Genomic DNA, 20341 nt, shown 5'->3' on the forward strand with positions numbered 1-20341 from the left:
GCTGAGTCTTGAATCTTTTTAGTTCTCTATCTTGATTGACTTTGATCCATTACTGTTTAATCTGAAATTGCAAGTTATCTTAATAAAGCACAGAGTTCAGCTGCTGATCCTGATTCTTGATGTGTGTGTGGGCAGCCCAGGACTTTGGTCCAAGCTGAAATATATTAAACTGGTTTATTCATAGTTCCTTAAAGATAAAAATCAGGTTAGACTGGGATTCCAAAATTGCACATTTTACTGTCTTTGGTGGCTCTCTATACATTTCCATGTAGCATCATTACCAAGTCAAATGTTACTTCAATTTATGGCCAACCACCCAAACAGCTAAAGACATTTTGAGCAATACTTGTCAAATCATGGTGCCGTAGGTCCTTGTCCCCTCAGGTCTCACGATGTTCAAACCAGATGAATAGCTCAAAACAGCTTGTGCAAGTTAATCCCTTTTCTGTGCTATTTAAGGACACGGATTAGTATTGCTAACCAACAATATGGAGAGTCACAGGTTTGTGCAGTGACTGGAGGCTTTGAAAGGGAACATAACCCCAAGGGTTGACCTCCTAAGCTAACGGCTTTAGAAAAAAGATGATAATATGGTTTAGACACCTGAGTCTCTGTTCCTTTCAGGAACATTTCATATGGAAACGTCTTCATGGAAAGTTAGAATATGAGCTTAGCCTGTCTGAGAGGCAGCCAAGTGGGCGTTTCTCCTGGAGCCATGCAGATTATTATTCACACCAGACGAGGCTTAATTGCTGCCAGAGAAAGGAGGATGTTTTAGTAAAATAAATATTTCTAAGATAGATCAGCGCCTTATTAATGTTTTTAAACCAATCCCTGCAGTGTTTGCACATGTCGAAAAAACCTTTTTGTAGGATGGCCTCTGATCAATTACTGCATCACCCCTGAGGATGTAAACCTGGTAATCTTATGCAGAGTAAATAAAAGAAGTGTTTAACTAATTAGATCTCAGCAGCTAATTTGTGATTTACACAGGTTTACTGTTCAACAGGTGCAAAGATCGAAGATTAGAACTTGGATTAACCCGCAGGGGGGGATCGCCTCAATCTCAGTCCATTTGCAAACTGAAGCGTGTTTAATTTAATCAAGAGCTGCTCCTCGAGAAAGGATGTGCAGTGTGCAGGCGTAGCTGTGTTAGAAAAAGTGCTACATTTGCTGTAGTGAAATGGCACCGAAGTAGCTCCGGGGATAAGAGCACAGAACATCTTGTGATATTTGACTTCCCTTCAGGTTGCAGCTGGAGCAAACAGCATGGAAAAGGTTAGTCACCTCCCTCCATCCATCCTCCCTCCCCCTCTCCTGTATCACTTATCAGCCTCTGGTCCTTTTATTCAGTTGTCCGGCGGTCACCACAGTGAATTTAGTTTATATCATAGATCCAAAAACATTTTCATCCTCTATGGATTTTGATCCTCACACTCAGTTAGTCCACTTTAGAAACTTCACATATTTTTCCTTCTTCTCTGAATTTGACCACTCTGATCGTGTGGTCGCCGCTACCGTTGAGACCCTGGTTATCTCCACAGTCTTTGTGGTGTCCGTGGCAGCGAATGTGGGAGCTGCAGCCCTGGTGACCCGGGAACGCAGACTGCTGGCCAACAAGACCATCCTGACCCTCAACTTGTTTGTGGCTGACCTGCTGTTTGTCAGCATGATCCCTCTGATAGCAGCAGTACGCTGGACCGTGTCCTGGAATTTGGGGTTCACGGCCTGTCACACGGTGCTGTACGTCATCTGTGTGAGTGGCTGTGTCACCATCACGACCCTGGCCACCATCAGCGTGGAGAGGGTCCAGGCGATCCTGCGGCTGCAGACCGTGCCCACGCTGAACCCCAGGATGGCGACTGTCGCCATCGTCTTCATCTGGGCCGTCTCTGCACTCACTGCTTTACCCCTCAGTTTGTTCTTCACTGTGATGGAAGTGGATTTCCCCGAGCAAGTATGGAGGAATCTTTTGGTGAAAGCCATGACTTGCTGCCCTGTCCCTGCTTATGTTTTTTTTAATTTGCTGAATGTTTGTCACTATATTCTTGTTTCTTCTCCACAGAAATGTGGACACATCTGTACTCTCAAGTGGCCTGACACAACTGGAGAGATCGTATGGAATATATCCTTTACCACCTTGTGCTTCCTTCTCCCAGGACTCATTATCGTGGTCAGTTACAGCAAAATATTACAGGTAGGATAGTTGTCAAATATGTTGTTGGTTTTTTTGCTTCCTTAATAAACAGATATAGGCACAAGGCCTTTAGTAAATATTTCCTCAAACAGTGGTAAATTACATATGGGTTCAGGAGTACATTGATACACATGGTGTCGTAGTGCTTACTTACAGCAACAGGTTGGGGTGTGTGGGAATTACTGAAAACAATCTACAGTGCCCATGACGGTGGTAACAGGAATACCTCACCCTGTAAAGTGTTTATTATAGTTTGTGGATAACAATATGACCAAGGAACATAATGCACCACACTGGCTGCACCAGTGGGATCAATTAATTGTTAGTTTTCCTGACAATAAGAAGATTATAAAATACTGGCAGCCTAACCTTTCAAACAAAAGCTGATTTTATGAAATAGATAAAAAGGAAGCAACATTTCTGTCTATTATATTTATTACTGTAGACTGATGATTGAGATATTTGCTTCCCATTTTTGGCCTCACTTTGATTTTGCTCAAATGTACTGTACTTTTACTGCCATAAACCTTGACAATGGTTGTTCATCTAATAATATAAACATTTCCCTAGAATTTGCAATACCATGTGAGAAAAACCTGCTGTAATCATTCATTCTCTATCTCATACATACTCAGGCATCTCTTTGTTCCCCGAATATGAAGCATATCTCTTGTCATTGCGATAACAGACGTGTGTGTGCTTTGTCAATAGCTGAAGCTGAAAATGGTGTATGTGTGTGTGGGTTCAACACCTTGCACTATCAACTGTCAATATTGCATCGGGACATCCAGTTCTACCAATGTGTACATTAACATGATACAGACAATTGAAAATGGTCCTGACAAGCAGAACATTGATTTTTATCTCTGGAGAGACTTAATGGATGTTTGAGACACATTGAAGACAAACATTAAGGACCTCACTGCCTTGTGGGCAAATCCACATGTAGATCAATTGGTTTGCATAAACAGCTCATATAATTTTGATTTGATTTATTTTTTTTACCTTTACAGATTGCAAAAAGTTGTAGGCGAAGGCTCCGAACTCGAGACAATCAGTCTCGAGTGGTTGAGCCTGTTGAGTACCACATCTCCCGCCAGGACATGAGGCTCTTCCGCACTCTTCTGGTCCTTGTGCTCTCTTTCTTAATCATGTGGAGTCCTATTTTCATCAACACGTTCCTCATCCTGGCCAGAAACGTCCTGGGTCACCTGTACATCTCCTCCACCATGTTCTTCTGGGTGATGACGTTCACACTGGCCAACTCGGCTCTCAATCCCATCCTCTACTCAGTCTGCCAGTTCAAGAACGGCTGGCGTAAACTCTGCTGTGGCTCTGCTGTGGCGCCCCTGCGAAAAGAGCCGTGCGCCAGTGGTCAAAGGATGCATCCGTGACTGTCATGGTTCTCTCAACAGATAGTGGATTCAAGCTGACATGGAGTGCACAGCATGCCCTCCACACCTTCGATGACACTTACAAACCATCACCTACAGTACCTACCTTCACCAGCCTTCATGATGAACTCATACAGACTGAAACACCTTATAGAGAGCTATCACTCTTTTTTGGGGGGCATTTTTTAGTAATTTCTTTCCAGTCAACAAAAATGGCTATTCCCTTGAATGCAATGTGGCATACAATAAATGCTGGACATCTGAATTACTCCTCGGTCAACTGATAATAATATGCCCCATTTTACAAAGTCTTATAATCCTTAAAACAGCCCAAACGAATCAAATGTTCAGGAACTAGCACCAAATAAATCAATCAATTGACTAATATGGTCAATAATATAGTCATTTGGAACTTGTGCCTCTTAATGCTACTCCCTTTGCTTGACAACAAGAGTAATTAAACCCCAAGCAGCGGTTAACAATCCCACTTAATCCTGTCAGTGGTTAAATGAGGCTGCCGTCTGACATGAGAAAACCAAGGAAAGCCAGCCTCGTGAGATAAACACTCATTTCTCTCTGGAGGAAACAGCTGTAGACCTGAGACACTAAGACCACATTACTGCTGACTCTCAGTGCTTCTTCTGAACTGATCCCTTGCAAGTGCAGTTTCTTTTTAATCTTGTGTCATAACATAACTTCTGTGACATCTTCCTTCCTTATTTTCTCAGAAGATACAACTGTTGCAAGGTTTTTCAAATCTCTTCTTGCTCTACATAGGCTCTGTATTCTTTATGGCTCCTGTCCTCGAATCGCGTGCTGTCATACAAATCTTCTCAGACACCATAAGACCCTTAAACACAGCTTTTATTAAGTGGTCAATGTCTCTCATCGTCTTTCCCTGGTGTTATGGTTATGGTATTATCCTTATCCCCTGGAAATCATGTCATCATCCTGTCTTTCTGTCATATGTTAGCTATGTTTTAAATGAATGAATAGCATTTTAATAATATAGTATTTAATAGTGTATTTACTTTAATGACAAAGTTTGCTCAGGGTGTTTAGAGAAAAGATGAAACATGATGTCAATATGTCATCATCACTCAGGTTAAGGAAATCCCTCTTAAGTGATTCCAGCCTTTCTCCTTGCCCTCCTGTACATAGCAGGTCATACTGTAGGTGCCATAACTCAGCTATTACCTGTGATGGGATTGGCCCAACTAAAATGACAAGTGGCTGGATTTACAAGTTAAGAAAGCTCAGGGGCTTTATGACTTCTACGTCACAGTGTTTAGCCCCCCCTTGGATCCCCTTAGACAGTAAGCCACTCACTACCTTCTGTTACTGGGGGGAAAGTTGGAGCTTCAGCTTTGGTCCCGAGTGCATAGAGGAGGCTCGGAAATGTCTCAGTAACAGCTGCACTGTCACATCTTCTGTAGGCCACCTTCACTGCTTCGCCCTGCTCTTCTCCCATCCGGCTGTACCCACCTGAGGAGAGCATCTTCGTGCATCGACAGACGTTCATCCAAACTTTGGACAAAATGGGAGACAAAGACACTGTAGAGAAGTTCCTTGACAACAACCCACAGTTTGCAAAGGAGTACTACGAAAAGAAAGTCAAGGCTGATGTGATCACTGCTGCGTTCAACAACCAGGTCCAGGTCAAGGACCCATCCTCTTACAAGGATGTCACCACCATCCAGGAGGCTGAGTTCATGTTTGAGCTGATAAAGGAGATGCAGGCCAACAACCCATGGGAGAAAACCTTGCATAAAGTTCTCCAGAGGATTGCTCTGCTGATCCAGGCTGATCGCTGCAGCTACTTCGGCTACAGGTCTCGTAATGGAGTACCTGAGCTGTCCACCATCCTCTTTGATGTGACACACAATTCTCCATATGCAAATAACATGGTGAACCCCAACGTAGAGATTGTTTTCCCCACCGACATGGGACTTGTTGGATGGACGGCACACTCCAAGAAGCCTCAGAATATTCCTGATGTGAAGAAGGTAAGTGGATAAAAAGATTTAATGAACGACATCTTATAATTCTGTCTTGTTAAACCCAAACTATTCTCACTGCTGTTTCGCTCACATTGATGTCAACTGACCTTAGTTGTCTTTGGCTGAAGTGTTTAAGCAGTGATGTAATAATCTTGAACAGCTCTCCTGTGTTTTTGTTGTGGTTTCCAGGACTCTCATTTCAGTGACTTTGTGGATAAACAGACCAAATACACCACAAAATGTATGGTTACTGCTCCTATCATGAGCGAAAAGGAACCCGTTGGCGTCATCATGGCACTCAACAAACAGGGCGCCGCAGAGTTCTCAAAGAGTGATCAGGAGGTGAGTGGACAGGATGTTCATCAGTACAGTAATGAGTGAGTATTTATATACTGACTGAGTGTTTGCCAGAATGACTCAGAAACACAAAATCAAACACAGGCTGCACTTGGCTGCACCAAGGCACTGAGTACACTGTGGAGGCTTCACTTGGAGTGGACAGAGACAGATCAATATGTGGATCATATCCTTAAATTGACTTTGTAAAAGAGCCAACTTTAGCCCACCAGCTTCCTGTCTCTGGCCCGTATATTTAGAGGCAGGACTTTGTGCTTTGGGTCACCAGTCGTTATGAAAGCTCAACATATAATCCTGTTAGGGAGGAGAAGCTCAGACTTTTTTTTATTTTTTTTTACCTATTTTCTTTCATGGTGTCTTTGGGAGACTGATTCTAAAGATCGTCCAAGTGAAGATTTGTTAGAGAAAGTGTCTAATCTGTTGTCGTTCAGTGACAGTTTTCCAGAAACAAATCTGATTCTTTGCTCTTTCATTACAGCTCTTCAGCAAATATGTGAACTTTGCTTCCATTGTCCTTCTCCAAGCGCACACTGCGTACATGTGGGATGTAGAGTCCAGGAGAAGCCAGGTGAAAAAACACAACAATAAAACCATTTGTCCAGTCTAGTTTTCCCAAGATTAAATTTGAAAATGAATGACTTCTTTGTTCTTTTCCAGCTGTGCCAAAAAAGAAAGAAAGTGAAAGTGACACCAAATCCTAAGCACTGATTCTTTTTCTTGCCATAGGTGTTGTTGTGGTCAGCCAGCAAAGTCTTTGAGGAATTGACAGATATTGAGAGGCAGTTTCACAAAGCCCTGTACACAGTGAGGACATATATCAACTGTGAGAGATACTCTGTGGGACTCCTGGACATGACCAAAGACAAGGTGTGTAGGTGAAAGTCTAATTTACCTAGAGTTCTGTCTGCAGTTGCCTGTACTGCAGCATTCATAAGAATAAATGAAAGTACAAAGCCAAATGGTTTATGGCCTTCTCCCCCCCAGGAATTCTTTGATGAGTGGCCAATCAAACTAGGAGAACAGGAGCCATACAAGGGCCCCAAGACACCTGATGGCAGAGTGAGGCCACATGTTTGTCTTTATCGTGTTATTTTTCAAACACCAATTTGAGAACATTTTTCTAAAAACTGTCTTTAATGTTCAAAACATCCAGGAAATCAACTTCTACAAGATTATTGACTACTTGCTGGAAGACAAAGAGGAGATTAAAGTTATCCCGTACGTATCATGATGTAGTGTAGCCCTTGTGTCTATGCTGATGATGTAGTTTTATTTGTATATGTTCGGAAGTTAATGATTCCTCCTCTAAACTCACAGTGGTCCTCCTGCAGACCACTGGGCCTTGGTCAGCGGACTCCCATCCTATGTGGCTGAGAATGGATTTGTAAGTTTCACCTTCTTTCCTTCAGTTTCAGTGAAATGCCCCCAGTTGAATCATTGCTGTTATCTCCAAACACACGTGAAATAATTTATTTTACATCTCCCAGATCTGCAACATGATGAACGTTGGAGGAGATGAGTACTTCAATTTTCAGGTGAGTTACAGATGAAGACTCTAATTAAATTCTTTTCACTTAAATAATCTCGATATTTTATTTGTTTATCTGGACAGAAAGAAGCAGTGGATGAGACTGGATGGAGGATTAAGAACGTCCTCTCCCTCCCTATCGTCAACAAAAAGGAAGAAATTGTCGGCGTTGCCACGTTCTTCAACAGAAATGACGGCAAACCATTCGATGAGAACGATGAACAAATTACAGAAGTACGGAAAACTTACTCTTTCTACGTACTGGGATATTTGTTGTTTCAATCTTGAGTGACATCTTGTTAGAATTTAAATTTTATTACAGGATGACACTGACAGCTGATATTATTTCTCCATGTCACCAGGCTCTGACCCAGTTCCTTGGCTGGTCCACTCTGAATAGCGACACATACGACAAACTCAACAGGACAGAGTGGAGTAAAGATATTGCCCTTGAAATGCTCATGTACCAGGCGAGGGCCAACCCAGAGCAAGTGCAGAGTATTCTGGTAAACTGCCACCACGCTCGACTGCTATTGCCTCAGCCAGATTGAAAACAGACTAATGGACTGAGCTTGCTTTCTCCCACAGAACACTGAGGAGAAGTTGGGCTCTGCACCAGAGGACTGTGACCAGAAGGAGATGTACAAACTGCTGGTATGCACTGTGATCCGTACAGTGATGTATGCAGTGTTTTTCAGACCTCAGTGCTCATAACCTTCTGTTTGCTTGTGATGCCATTGCAGAGGTCCAACATCCCTGAAGCCAAGAGTGTGGAGCTGCTCGAGTTTCGCTTCAGTGACTTCCCCCTGTCAGAGTTTGATCTCATCAAGTGTGGTATCCGCTGCTTCTTCGAGTTGGGGGTGGTGGAGAAGTTCAAAGTCCCAGCTGATGTACAGTATAAGTTGAAGAAGTACTTTAAGTTTTTATATCAGAGGTCTGACACAACTAGTCAGACCCTTTCACCAGATCTACTTATTTTCATTTTTTCTGGTCTCTTTTGTCATGCAGGTCCTGACACGATGGATGTACACCGTCCGCAGGGGATACCGTGACATCACCTACCACAACTGGAGGCACGGCTTCAATGTTGGACAAACCATGTTCACTCTGCTGCTAGTGAGTCAGACACCTGCTGATATTTTCTGCTGTGTACAACATTTACGCAGTTGTTTATCATAACACCGGGTCGTCCTCTCTGCTCCCCCACAGACAGGTAAATTGAAGAAGTATTACTCTGACCTCGAGGCCTTTGCCATGGTTGCTGCTGGATTCTGCCACGATATTGACCACAGAGGAACCAACAATCTCTACCAGACAAAGTAAGATTTTTTTAATCTTGTGCTTGGGTTGAGAAATTGATGATGAGGAAGTGAAAATCCTGACTCTGGTTGACTGTTGTAGGAGTGCATCCCCACTGGCAAAACTGCACAGCTCCTCAGTTATGGAGCGGCATCATCTTCAGTTCAGTAAAACCATAATGGAGGATGAGGTGAGTCCTTATGTAATATGTTAACCTTTTTTGTGCATTCAAGTTGGGATTTGAAAATCTGTCTAATGTCTAACTCTAACGCTGCTGCCGTTCACAGAACCTGAACATCTTCCAAAACCTCCAGAAGCGTCAGTTTGAAACAGTGCAGCATCTGTTTGAAGTTTGCATTATTGCCACTGATCTTGCACTCTATTTCAAGTAAGGGATGCCAGGACTTTTGGACCATCAAACTACTTGATATAGCAACTGAGTGCCCTACATTCAGCATTATCAGACTTTTAATACTTGTTAATGATGATAAAGAACAAATAAAAAATCCAGTGTCTTTCTCATCTTTTAGGAAGAGAACAATGTTTCAAGCGATTGTGGGGTCAGTGGAGGTGATGGAGGAAGAGAAAGACAGGATCAACTACATCTCCAACAACGCAACCAGGAAGGAGATTATCATGTATGCCAATTATGTGAAATGTCCAATGTCAACGCATCTGTTGTGTAACCATTTCTGTCTTTCCTTTGATTTGTGTCGGTGCTTCATTTCTAAACACCTGTGTTACATGTAGGGCAATGATGATGACAGCTTGTGACCTGTCCGCCATTACAAAGCCATGGGAGGTGCAGAGCAAGGTGTGTTCCCTTCTTCACACTTACGTCAAGATTAGAAAGTATCATTCACACATTATCATTGTTATTTTTGACAATATATTCATTTATTTTTGTCACATCCAAGGTTGCTCTGATGGTGGCAGCTGAATTCTGGGAGCAGGGCGACCTCGAAAGGACAGTTCTTGACCAGCAGCCAATTGTAAGATCTTTGAAATATATTTTTTGTCACACTGTATGAATTTGTCATGTTGTTGTAAATACTACAAATCATCTCTTTCTTTGTCGCTCAGCCTATGATGGACAGAAATCATGCTGAAGAACTTCCCAAGATGCAGTGTGGTTTCATTGACTTTGTCTGCTCCTTTGTGTACAAGGTACATAGACAAAGAAACATATTTGGGTGTATATACTGTAGGTGCAAAGGTGTTTTGTATATTGATATATAAATCTATTCACAATTACTCACACAACCCCCTTATCTGTGTGTTTGTGTGTGGGATGTTTGCAGGAGTTTTCTCGCTTCCACAAAGAGATCCAACCCATGTTCGACGGGTTGAATATCAACAGGGGAGAGTGGAGAGCTCTAGCAGATGTCTACGAGGCCAAGATGAAGGCCATCGAAGACGAGAAGAAGAAGCTGGAAGGAGGAGGAGAAGGTGAGCACTGGTGTTTGAAATGTGTTTCTCTGTGTTTGTATGGTCACCACTGTCTCACTGACTTTCTCATTTGTTCCCTTTGCAGCTCCAGAGGGGGGGAAGTCAAAGACATGTGTTATCTGCTAGACCCCCCAGAGTATTAATGGATGGTTGCCTGCATGTGTGCTTGTACAGAGTGTGTGAATGTGCATGAGCATGTGTACACAAATAAGGGAAAACTGTGCAAAAATGTCAAAAGTATTATTTTTATATACAATAAAGTGTAGTTCTGCTGTCTTCTGACACAGATAACTATTTTAATCAGCACAATTCAGTGCATACAGTTTGTATGTGAAACTATATAAACAGTAATTTACCTTTTTCTTGTTTATACTAAAAGCATATCTGAAAATTTATTGTGAATATTTAAACTGAATATCTAGGAGACCTTCTCTGGCTTTGGACCTTTTGTGAATAGGAATGATAGGCTCCAAATACGATGCAGTATGAACTCTTGTATCTGAATATATTCAGAATATAAATGCTACAATTCATGTGTATGAATGCATGTACATTTTGTAGAGAGTTATTAGTTGCCTCTTGTTTTTTTATTTTTATTTCAAGCAGTACTTTCACAATTTCAAGCATATGTCCCTGGCAAAGGGTGAGAGATGTAAGAAGATTTGACTGAATTGGATTTGGTTATAAGCCAGCTGGAGCCCTAGGCTTTCCTTTTTTTAAGTCCTATGCTTACATAAAGAAAAAATACTGCTGCCCTGCTAACACGTCACCACATCCAGAGAATATGTGGCACTGACAAACACTGACCATGCAGAGTCACAATCAAAATATACAGGAGCAAAGGCTCTGTTTAACTGTGAAACCGCGTATTTATCATGTGAATATGTAGTGATGTCTTCATTAAATGTCACACAGATTTCTCTGCACAGAGCTCTTGATGCAGGGAGCATGTTGCAGGATGATATTGGATTTATTGTATGTTTGTTTTTCCTGATGTAAGAGTTTGTTTGCAACAAATACCGGCAACACAACCTTTAAGAAATCTAAATGTCAGGCCAGTATAGCTGTGAATATGTAACCATTAAATATGCTATAGCATCATGTATAAAATATGGAAAAATGTCAATAAAGTTTATTTTCAAAGCATGTGCACCTGGATTATTGAGTAGAAAGAGTTAACTGATGGTAACCTGAAGCCTTATTGATTCCATGACCACCCCCGTGGTATGTGTTGTTTATGATGTTCACTCCTGAGATCAGCTGAGGGGGTTTAAGACTGACCAAGCATCACCTCTTAATCATCTGCTAACAAGCTTATAAGAGACCTGTGGCACTCATTTGGAGCTAGTTTCTGTGTGTGTGTATAGAAGTGTGTATCAAGGTGTGTACAGTATAGCCTTCATGCATTTACTTAAAAATACACAGAACTGATGAAGAAGAAAATATATCAAATGAATTCCTCCTCACTTGCTGCATTTTACTGCATTTCCCATGGGGTTTATTGACAGAAATATGCCCACATAGCCATGACCTTTGACCTTCAACTGCTTGGCATGTTGTTTGACCTCAGGAGGGATGGCTAACAGATGTTGTGGTGCGTCATATGAGAATATCCCAGGAAAATCCCACTCAGGCAAAGGTATCAGTGCTTCTGCTGCACCTTTACAAATCTTTAGAACTGTGAATAGAAAAGTGTTTTTTTTTTCCATCTGTGATTTAGATATAAAATATGCAACCTCTCAAATCAATGAGTGTAATAACAAACTTTTTATTTTCTTTAATTATTTTTAATATACCCATACTTGGAATTAACTTAAATTTCTCAGTATTTCTCTATTGCAACATAATTATGTCTATTTAAAAAACTATGTGTTGGTAAGCAGTGATCCCTTTGATGCAATTGGGTCAGGCAAGTGACTGGCAGGTGGCGTGCAAACTGCATAGCTCATACAAGAAGCAGAGAAAATATCAGTTACAGAAGCCCGGCAGTCGCATTATAGTTAGTAAGCCAGCTTTGTGGACTGACAGGACTCCTTAAGTCAAATGAGGAGGTCTAGAGGTCAAACAGCAAAACAAATGTGTGTTGACGGTGCCTTCTGTCATATTATAAAGATAATGGCTTTGTTTTTGTGAAAATATAGTATAAATATTACTTTGTATTTAAAACTGTATTAGTATTAATTAACATAATAATAACAACAAATCTAAATCTAAAGAGAAATAAAGAAGAGAACAAAAGTAAGATACAAAATAACAGTGTTGACATGATTTTGTATTATGATTGTTATTATTTTCTTGTTTTGTTTCTTTTTAAGTAATTCAAGTCATCTTAAAGGAGCATTATCGCAAATACAGCAGTAATAGCATAAAATAAGCTGACATATGCAAAAGATGGGTCGGGGGGAGCCATAACTAAATTTACAAAAAAAAATCGCCAACAGTATAGTGTCCATGGGGCAAATGCAGCATTTGTCTTTGTTATGATCCAAGCCGGCCCGGCGCTTGCTGCGTTAAAATGCACTCGGAACTCGCAAATCCGACCTCCGAACCGGACAAATATGCAACAGTAAGTAATGTAGCAGTGTTAGGCTGCTTACAGTCACTGAATCGCTGGTAGAACACTTTGTCTCCACGTCCCTGTGTCTTTCTTCAGCTGTCCTCTCAGCATTATTAAGGAGGAGGACGTGTCAGTAGTTGTTGTCGTTGTTGTGGTTGTGCGCGACGTAGAGCTGCCGCTTCCACTAGCGAGTTTTCTTTTTCCCGCGATTGCACGTTCATTCAGCGGTGAGGGAGGAGGAGGGGGAAGGGAGAAGGAGGGGGGGAGGGGGGGAGGGGGGGGGACTAAACGAGGCTGCTCTCTCTCTCTGACAGCTGCCCACTTGTTTATATCTGATAAGCTCCGCCTGGCTCCATCTAGTGGCCGAATTTTGCGATAATACTCCTTTAAAGGGCTGAGAGCTCGTCAGTCAATCTGGCTGTGACATGATTCAACCTCAGCTCTACGTTTCCCTCTAGTGGGGAGGTCAGAATCCATGTGGGAAGACTGTGTGACAATCTGTAGTGTATCAAAAACAGTTTTTTTTTTTTTACCAGATATCCATCGATTTCATAAAGCTAAAAATGTCTCCTTAGCTGCATAAGTGTTGCACATTAACATATACGTATAAACAGACCGCTATTGATGACATCAGATCCTGGAAAGTCTTTAAAAGTCAAGTAACGTCAGAGACGGGCACATCAATGACTGTGGTGGAATGGTTGCTGGACAGTGTGTTTTCTATTCTGTTGATGAATGATGGCATTTATGAAGCACTCACACTACCCATCATCTTGAAGAACAACAATAACATCCAGTGTTCTCCAGTTAGTCCAAGAGCAAAAAAGAGAGACTTGATTTGTTACTTTCCGTCCTTTCCAACGTCACCATGTCTACATTTCCACTCGGTATGTTCCCTCTCTCTGAGTTAAGCCGACTCCTTCAGATGGTCTCGCTCACTGCTAATGGCTTTATTCTTCCATCCCTCCCTCTGAGATAGTGCAGCGGCATACCACAAAACAGCCCCCAGACCACGACCCTGCTCCTCCGAATGCTCTGCTTTCATTTTTTTTACAAGCAGAATTGTGTTATGGTTGTAAACAGACGCTGGATATCAAATGGTGTAATCACATCAGAGACAGAGATAGAGGGCCAGGGGAGCATATATTTATTCAAAGACCTTTTAAAAGCCCCCCTGCTGCACATGTGTCTTCCCAGAAGGGACTGACGCATGCAGGCCTGCCAGGCACAGCCGGTAAACATATTAATCTTACAACTCTGGAGGGATCAGAGAAATTAGTCTGTGAAGAAGAATACCTTATAGGGCTCCAAGTGGATCCTCAAGTCTGGCCCTGAAAAATACAGTCCCCCAATAAAACTGTGAGGGTAGTGTTTTAAAGCAATAAAGCTTAAAAACAGAGAAGTAGGGTTTTTCTTTCTGTTGTGGCTTTGGGAGGTGAAACAGACATGATGTCATGCAGAAAAACAGGATGGAGCCTGTATTAACCTGGCCTTTGTTTGTGAGGGGTAATGGGGGGAGGGGACCAACTGGGGTTCATTTGCAGAGCAGATGTCAGGGTGACAGGAGGGCTTCCCCACACCCCTCCATCACACATTTTGCATCCAACAGTCGCCATGGAAACGGCGTGCAAAACCAGGAAATAGCCTAAGCCCCACCAAAAATGTGCCAAACCATGAAAAACAGAAAACAAGACATAAAATGGCACTGACTGCGTAGCAATGTTACGCAACGGCAGTCTTCTGGGACACTGATTATAATATTGCAGCAATTATTTTTTATCATGACAATAAATTATCCTCGGGTTTCCCACCCCGCTTCTTCCCGCATAGAAAGCCCGTACGCGCCTGCGCCACAGGCAGCAATCCGCTGGCTCATGTCAGGGCTTCGTTTTCTCCAGCTGATTCACCAAAAAAAAAAAAAAAAAAAAAAATTACACAATTCCCGTTGCCTATTGGACGGAATCCTCCTCCAAGACTTCTAGAGGGAGAGAGTTGTGGCGTTTGCTGAAATCACAGGCCCCATAGGCGTGGTTTTGGATGGAGATGCTCCGTCTGCTCCCGCTGGGATCCCCACCTGCCTTCACACCGCGTTTGTCACAGCGCCAGTTGGCATTTTCCTGAGCCCGAGCCACCACCATCCACCACCACCGTGCGCATTTGATTAGGTTTTTATTTTTATTTTTTGGGGGGGTTTGTGGAGACACAGGGTGGATGATTTGTCTGGGTGGTGTGGTGTAAGAAAGCGCAGCGCTGTGGACGTAGGCAACTGTGCGCCCGGTTTAGTCACTTCCATATCGGCGGCGGCGGCGGCGGTGGAGGAGACGGTGCTGGCGCACGGCACTTTGCTGTAGATAAACAAGAGCGGACAGCGCCGTCGCTTGGCCTCCAGGCAGCAGCAGCAGCAGCACCAGTGGTGCAAAACAGGGGGTCCACAGCGGAGACCCTGGTGCATGTGTAGGGCTTTTCGAGGCGCAGGTCGTGCCCGCAGCGGTTCTCAAGGATGGAAAATACACGCAAGACGCCCAGAAGATCGCCCCTGCTCGGGCTGCTGCTGGTGGCGTCTGTTTTACTCTTAGTGGACAGCAGGAAGCCCAAGCAGCCTCGGTGCCCCTCTTCATGTACATGTACCAAAGATAACGCGCTGTGCGAGAGCGCAGGACTGATTCCCCGCAGCTTCCCACCCGATGTCACATCACTGTAAGTCTCATTTCTCCTTGTTTTTCCACTACAGAGATTTGTACAAAACACCCTCGGTTCTCCACGCTGGTAACAAGAATCAGAGTGGGATAAGTGTTTTTAAAGCTGAACATTGTGTCTGTCTGTCTTTCTGTGTGTCATGTTTTCTCTTCCACAGATCGTTCGTCAAGTCTGAATTTACTGAAATCCCGAAGGAGAGCTTCATCCACACTCCTGCCCTGCATCTCCTGTGAGAAATCTCCCCAGAGCTTTTTGTTCTTCAGTCTTTGTTGCATGATGTCAGTCCCCAGTGAGGTGATCAACGCCATGTTTAATGTTCAAGACGCCCCTCCACCCCCTTCTCTCTCCTCTGATGCTCCCACATTATAATAGGATAGATGTTGCAGTAGCTATCCCAAGAGTGTGGAGCTTCATCAGCAAAGGACTAATGTGATATCCATGCAGGTCTTTTCATGCCATGGCAGTTGTGTCTCTGCTGGGCTTTGATTAATCCTGGTATTAGACTGTAATTGTGCAAACTGTGACTCAGACCTGGTGAGATGTATCTGTGGGGAATCCCTCCTGTAAAAGAGGGAATCCCCTTCACTCTGGTCTCACTGGGTTGAGTATTGACTGACTGGCTGTGTCCTTCACAACAAACATGTAAGGCTGCAGGAAGCCTAATGGAGCATTGATCCTTGTCTTTGACGTATTTGGGTTACCCTAAAGAACAAAGGAGAGGGGTTTCCATCAAAGCGTACAGCTGCTAATGTGAGACAACAGCTTCTCATTATCCAATTTGTGACTATGAATGGTAAAATATTCACCACGGATCTCTCCCTCTGTGCAGGCTCTTCACAGCCAACAACCTTGAGTCTATAAACGAAGACGCTTTCCTCGGTCTTCCTCATCTGGAGTATCTGTAAGTAGAGATTGCAAAAATGTTACCCCGGAAGCTGAGACACTGCCTGCTTCCTGGTGCACTGACTGCACTCGACGCCTCTTTCAGGTTCATCGAAAACAACCAAATCACGTCAATATCGCCACAAGCTTTCCGCGGACTGAAAACCTTGGTGCATCTGTAAGTATGACAGTGTGTAACCTCCTGTGCAAAGATTAGAGAAGGCTTCATCAGCAATATAGTGCATGTAATATGATGTAAAATGTGAGAGTTATTTGTTTCAGTGCAAAGATGCAGGTGCATGAATGCATTGTACCAGTGAGATGCTGACAAAGTTTATTGCGCAACATTTATTGCAACATAGACGTTTCTCCAAAGGCCGTGCAGCTGGTAATGTGATTATGAAGCGAATCCTGTCACTTTTGCTTTTTAGCAGCTGAAGGCCTGCTACATACACATTTGGCTATAAACTTACTATATGGTACTTCTTAAGAGTATGTTAAAATTTCCCATCTCAAATACAAATGCAACCCTCTCAACAGTGGAGTCTACTTGTCCCCCCGCTCTTCTTGAAGCAGGAAAAGTCATAAAATGGCTGAGGAGGCGGCTCTAAAAATAGCTTGATGTTTCCTCAAACTCACAATAAGCAATGTTCCTGCCATCAGTCTCGTCTCCTGGGTGGCAGTATGTGCCCAGGCTCTTTAACAGATATTCAATAAACTCCACGAGAAGGAAACGCTGCAAATCCCACTTCCACATTTCCATTTTGTAATGCACTGGATGTTCCTCTCATACAAGAACACAGACGCAGCAGAATATCTGTATCTGGTAAGAGCAATGAAGGGGGAAGTAATAATCAGTGCATCTGAACAGCTGCTGTTTTACCTCTTTGTCATGCAGGAGTCTGGCCTACAATAATCTGGTGACTCTTCCAAAAGATTTGTTCAAGGGTCTTGAGGCGTTGACGAAAGTGTAAGTATGAATTTTAATCCTGCTTTATCTGGAAAACAAAGAGAAGAGATAATCACGCTGTAGGCAGAACGCCTGCTATCATGGACAATGAGTTTTCTGCACAGGCTTCTAAATATAGACTACAGTATCATTATTTCACTTCAGTCAAGGCTTGAAAAATGTGTGGGCAGCTGGTGCGTTTAACACCATTAAAATTGCATGCTGCAGCGAGGGAGGGAGATAGTTTGCAATCTATCACCAACGGAGGATGTTCGGTTCTCTTTTACAGTCTCTCTTGATATTAATGCAAACACAAGATGATGAAGGCAGTGATCGTGCCTGCCCGGCTGCAGCTTTAGAGAATCAGCTGCATTCTCAGAGCTGAGAGCAAATCCTGTCGGCAGTTGAGGGTTTTTGAGGTTAGTTAGTTTTTTTGTCTCTCCAGAGACCTGCGGGGGAACCAGTTCACCTGTGACTGTAAGCTCAAGTGGTTGGTGGAGTGGATCTACAGCACCAATGCCACGGTGGATCAGATCTACTGCAAAGGTCCGGCCTCCCAGCTGGACAATAAGATCAACGACCTGGTGCCGCAGTCCTTCGACTGCATCACCACAGGTGGAGCGCAGACAGTTGTTTTTTTCTACAGTAATACAAAATCCCAAGAGTTTTTACTGTTATTATAAAGTGTGTTTTGCTTTTTCTCACAGAGTTTGCTTCCTACCAGTCCCTGAAGTTTGAGTCCATATCGGTGGAGGCGTTCTCCTTTGGGAATGATCAGTATGTGGTGTTTGCTCAGCCCTTCATTGGGAAATGCAGCTTCCTCGAGTGGGATCATGTGGAGATGGTCTTCAGAAACTTTGACGACATTGACAGTAAGTAAATGTCAGGAATGCTGTAATGCGAGGAGGGGCTGAGATTGAAAAGGGAACCACTAGATGGAGACAAGTACTAAGAGAAAGTGAAGCAGTGTTGTGTTCATCCTTTCTTTCTCCTCACCAGGCACGTCCACAGTGATTTGCAAACCCCTGGTCATTGACAACCAGCTCTTTATCATCGTGGCTCAGCTGTTCGGTGGCTCACACATCTATAAGCGTGACACCTCGGCGAATAAATTCATTAAGCTTCAAGGCATCGACATCCTCAAAATCCGCAAACCAAACGATGTCGAGACTTTCCGCATCGATGGAGAGTCTTTCTTCGTCATCGCCGACAGCTCCAAGGCCGGATCCACCACCATCTACAAGTGGAACGGAAACGGCTTCTACTCTCACCAGTCGCTCCATCCGTGGTACCGGGACACGGATGTGGAGTACATGGAGATCTCCTCCAAACCCCACCTGATCCTGTCCAGCAGTTCCCAGAGGCCGGTCATCTACCAGTGGAACAAAAGCACCAAGCTGTTCGACAGACGCACCGACATTCCAGAGATGGAGGACGTCTACGCCGTGAAGCACTTCCAGGTCAAGTCCGACCTCTACATCTGCCTGACGCGCTTCATCGGCGACTCCAAGGTGATGCGTTGGGACGGGGCCCTCTTCAGAGAGTTGCAGACCATGCCCTCCCGTGGCTCCGTGGTGTTCCAGCCCTTCACCGTGGGCAACTGGCAGTACGCCATCCTGGGCAGCGATTACTCTTTCACCCAGGTGTACCGCTGGGATGCCAAGAAGGGCGAGTTTGTCCATTTCCAGGAGCTGAACATCCAGGCGCCCAGAGCCTTCTCTCCAGTCTCCATAGACAACCGGCAGTTCCTGCTTGCCTCCAGTTTCAAAGGGAAAACTCAAATCTATGAGCACCGGGTCATTGATCTGAGCAATTAAGTAATTGCTTCTTTTGTTTTTGTTTTGTTTTGTTTTGACCGATTGATAGGTTATCGGTAACTCTAGTGGTCTTTGTGTTTCAGGAAGGATACACTGCAACCCTGAAAGTGATCATCAGTTGATCCTAACTTGAGAAAAGCAAGCATTAACTCTGACTCATTTTTCAAAATCTTCCATTGAAGTCAGTGCATGGTTAATGTAAAGATGAATGCATCTATCCCATATTTGGCTGAGTTCAATGCACGGATCTCAAGTTAGGATTAAAACCCAAGGTGAAGAAGTTGTCAGGACATTAATGCATGACCAGGGCCTCAGTCAGTCCGTCACATCCAAACAAATGCAGCATCCATGGCCATTAATCCATATAAAGCTAGCACTGACCAGTAGGTTTTTTTTTGTTTTTACCATTCATGTGACTCAACAAAGTTTATACATTTGTAACCTCATATTTATCTACTGAGAATAATAACAAAATGGTACTTTTTAACCTATTAACGTGTTTAACTGAACAAATCTGCCAAAACGAGATGTTTACATTTTTCTGTCTTTCCACTTGTCTGCTAAAAAAGATTTGTAAATGAAGCTTTTGTAAGTTTAAGAGGGACCATGTCAGTTATGATACATATTTGTTAAGGAGACAGATTTCAAATTACGTTTTTAATTTGAAAAATATCAATGGAAATGTTGTGTGGGAATCTTCCTATATATCCTTGCAACTTACATTTTTATCATTAACTGTTTGTATAATGTTTTAAGTATTGAAAAAGTTCAAGTTTTTCATAAGAAGTACGGAAACATTTTGGGCACACTTGGAACTATTTTCAAACATTTTAAGGAACTGAGATGAAAAACTGAGGATATTGTTCATAATGCTTTACCTTTGATTAACATGTATGCAAAATACATCAACTGTGTCATGATTAGGATTGAGTTTTTGACTAATATCATCCTGTTTAGAGTCAATAAAGGTTTACATCATTAACTGTTCTCCTGTGAGCTCCCTGCTGGCAACGCGTAGTATGACATGCCTTCGGTGCAAAACACTCACATACAGTCCTCAAGGCAAAACAACACAACACAACACACTTCACAACACAATCTACTTAACCACCGGAGGGAAGTTGTCGTCTCAGAGTTAGTTGTGTTATCATGATACAGACATGAGAAATGAAATGAAAGAAATACAAACAAATAAAATCCTTTTTATTTTCTCCA

General features: G+C 43.0%; 3 protein-coding genes across 3 annotated transcripts; all 3 read left to right on the forward strand.

The window, feature by feature from the left end:
• Window positions 1–1417: 1417 nt before the first annotated feature.
• Window positions 1418–3591, forward strand: LOC310997751 (free fatty acid receptor 4-like; the record flags this gene model as incomplete). Its single annotated transcript, XM_083987542.1, has 3 exons — window positions 1418–1957; window positions 2066–2197; window positions 3211–3591. The coding sequence occupies 3 exons, from the start codon at window positions 1418–1420 to the stop codon at window positions 3589–3591; spliced, it is 1053 nt and encodes a 350-aa protein (XP_083843668.1).
• Window positions 3592–5129: 1538 nt separating this feature from the next.
• LOC310998512 (cone cGMP-specific 3',5'-cyclic phosphodiesterase subunit alpha'-like) lies at window positions 5130–10571 on the forward strand (the record flags this gene model as incomplete). Its single annotated transcript, XM_083988617.1, has 22 exons — window positions 5130–5597; window positions 5781–5933; window positions 6427–6516; window positions 6675–6815; window positions 6933–7007; window positions 7102–7166; window positions 7266–7332; window positions 7436–7483; window positions 7561–7710; window positions 7839–7982; window positions 8065–8130; window positions 8220–8366; window positions 8485–8592; window positions 8686–8795; window positions 8878–8965; window positions 9063–9163; window positions 9306–9413; window positions 9526–9589; window positions 9693–9767; window positions 9859–9942; window positions 10077–10224; window positions 10310–10571. 22 exons carry the CDS (start codon window positions 5130–5132, stop codon window positions 10348–10350), a joined length of 2541 nt encoding a protein of 846 aa, XP_083844743.1. The 3' UTR covers window positions 10351–10571.
• A 4618-nt stretch (window positions 10572–15189) lies between these two features.
• On the forward strand, window positions 15190–20044 carry LOC310998143 (leucine-rich glioma-inactivated protein 1-like). The gene is made up of 8 exons (XM_083988074.1): window positions 15190–15478; window positions 15636–15707; window positions 16308–16379; window positions 16467–16538; window positions 17259–17330; window positions 17755–17924; window positions 18017–18181; window positions 18309–20044. Exons 1-8 carry the CDS (start codon window positions 15282–15284, stop codon window positions 19124–19126), a joined length of 1638 nt encoding a protein of 545 aa, XP_083844200.1. The 5' UTR covers window positions 15190–15281; the 3' UTR covers window positions 19127–20044.
• Window positions 20045–20341: the final 297 nt, after the last annotated feature.

This window comes from Trachurus trachurus (assembly GCF_905171665.1).
Source record: "Trachurus trachurus genome assembly, chromosome: 15".
In the NCBI taxonomy this organism is placed as follows: Eukaryota; Metazoa; Chordata; class Actinopteri; order Carangiformes; family Carangidae; genus Trachurus; species Trachurus trachurus.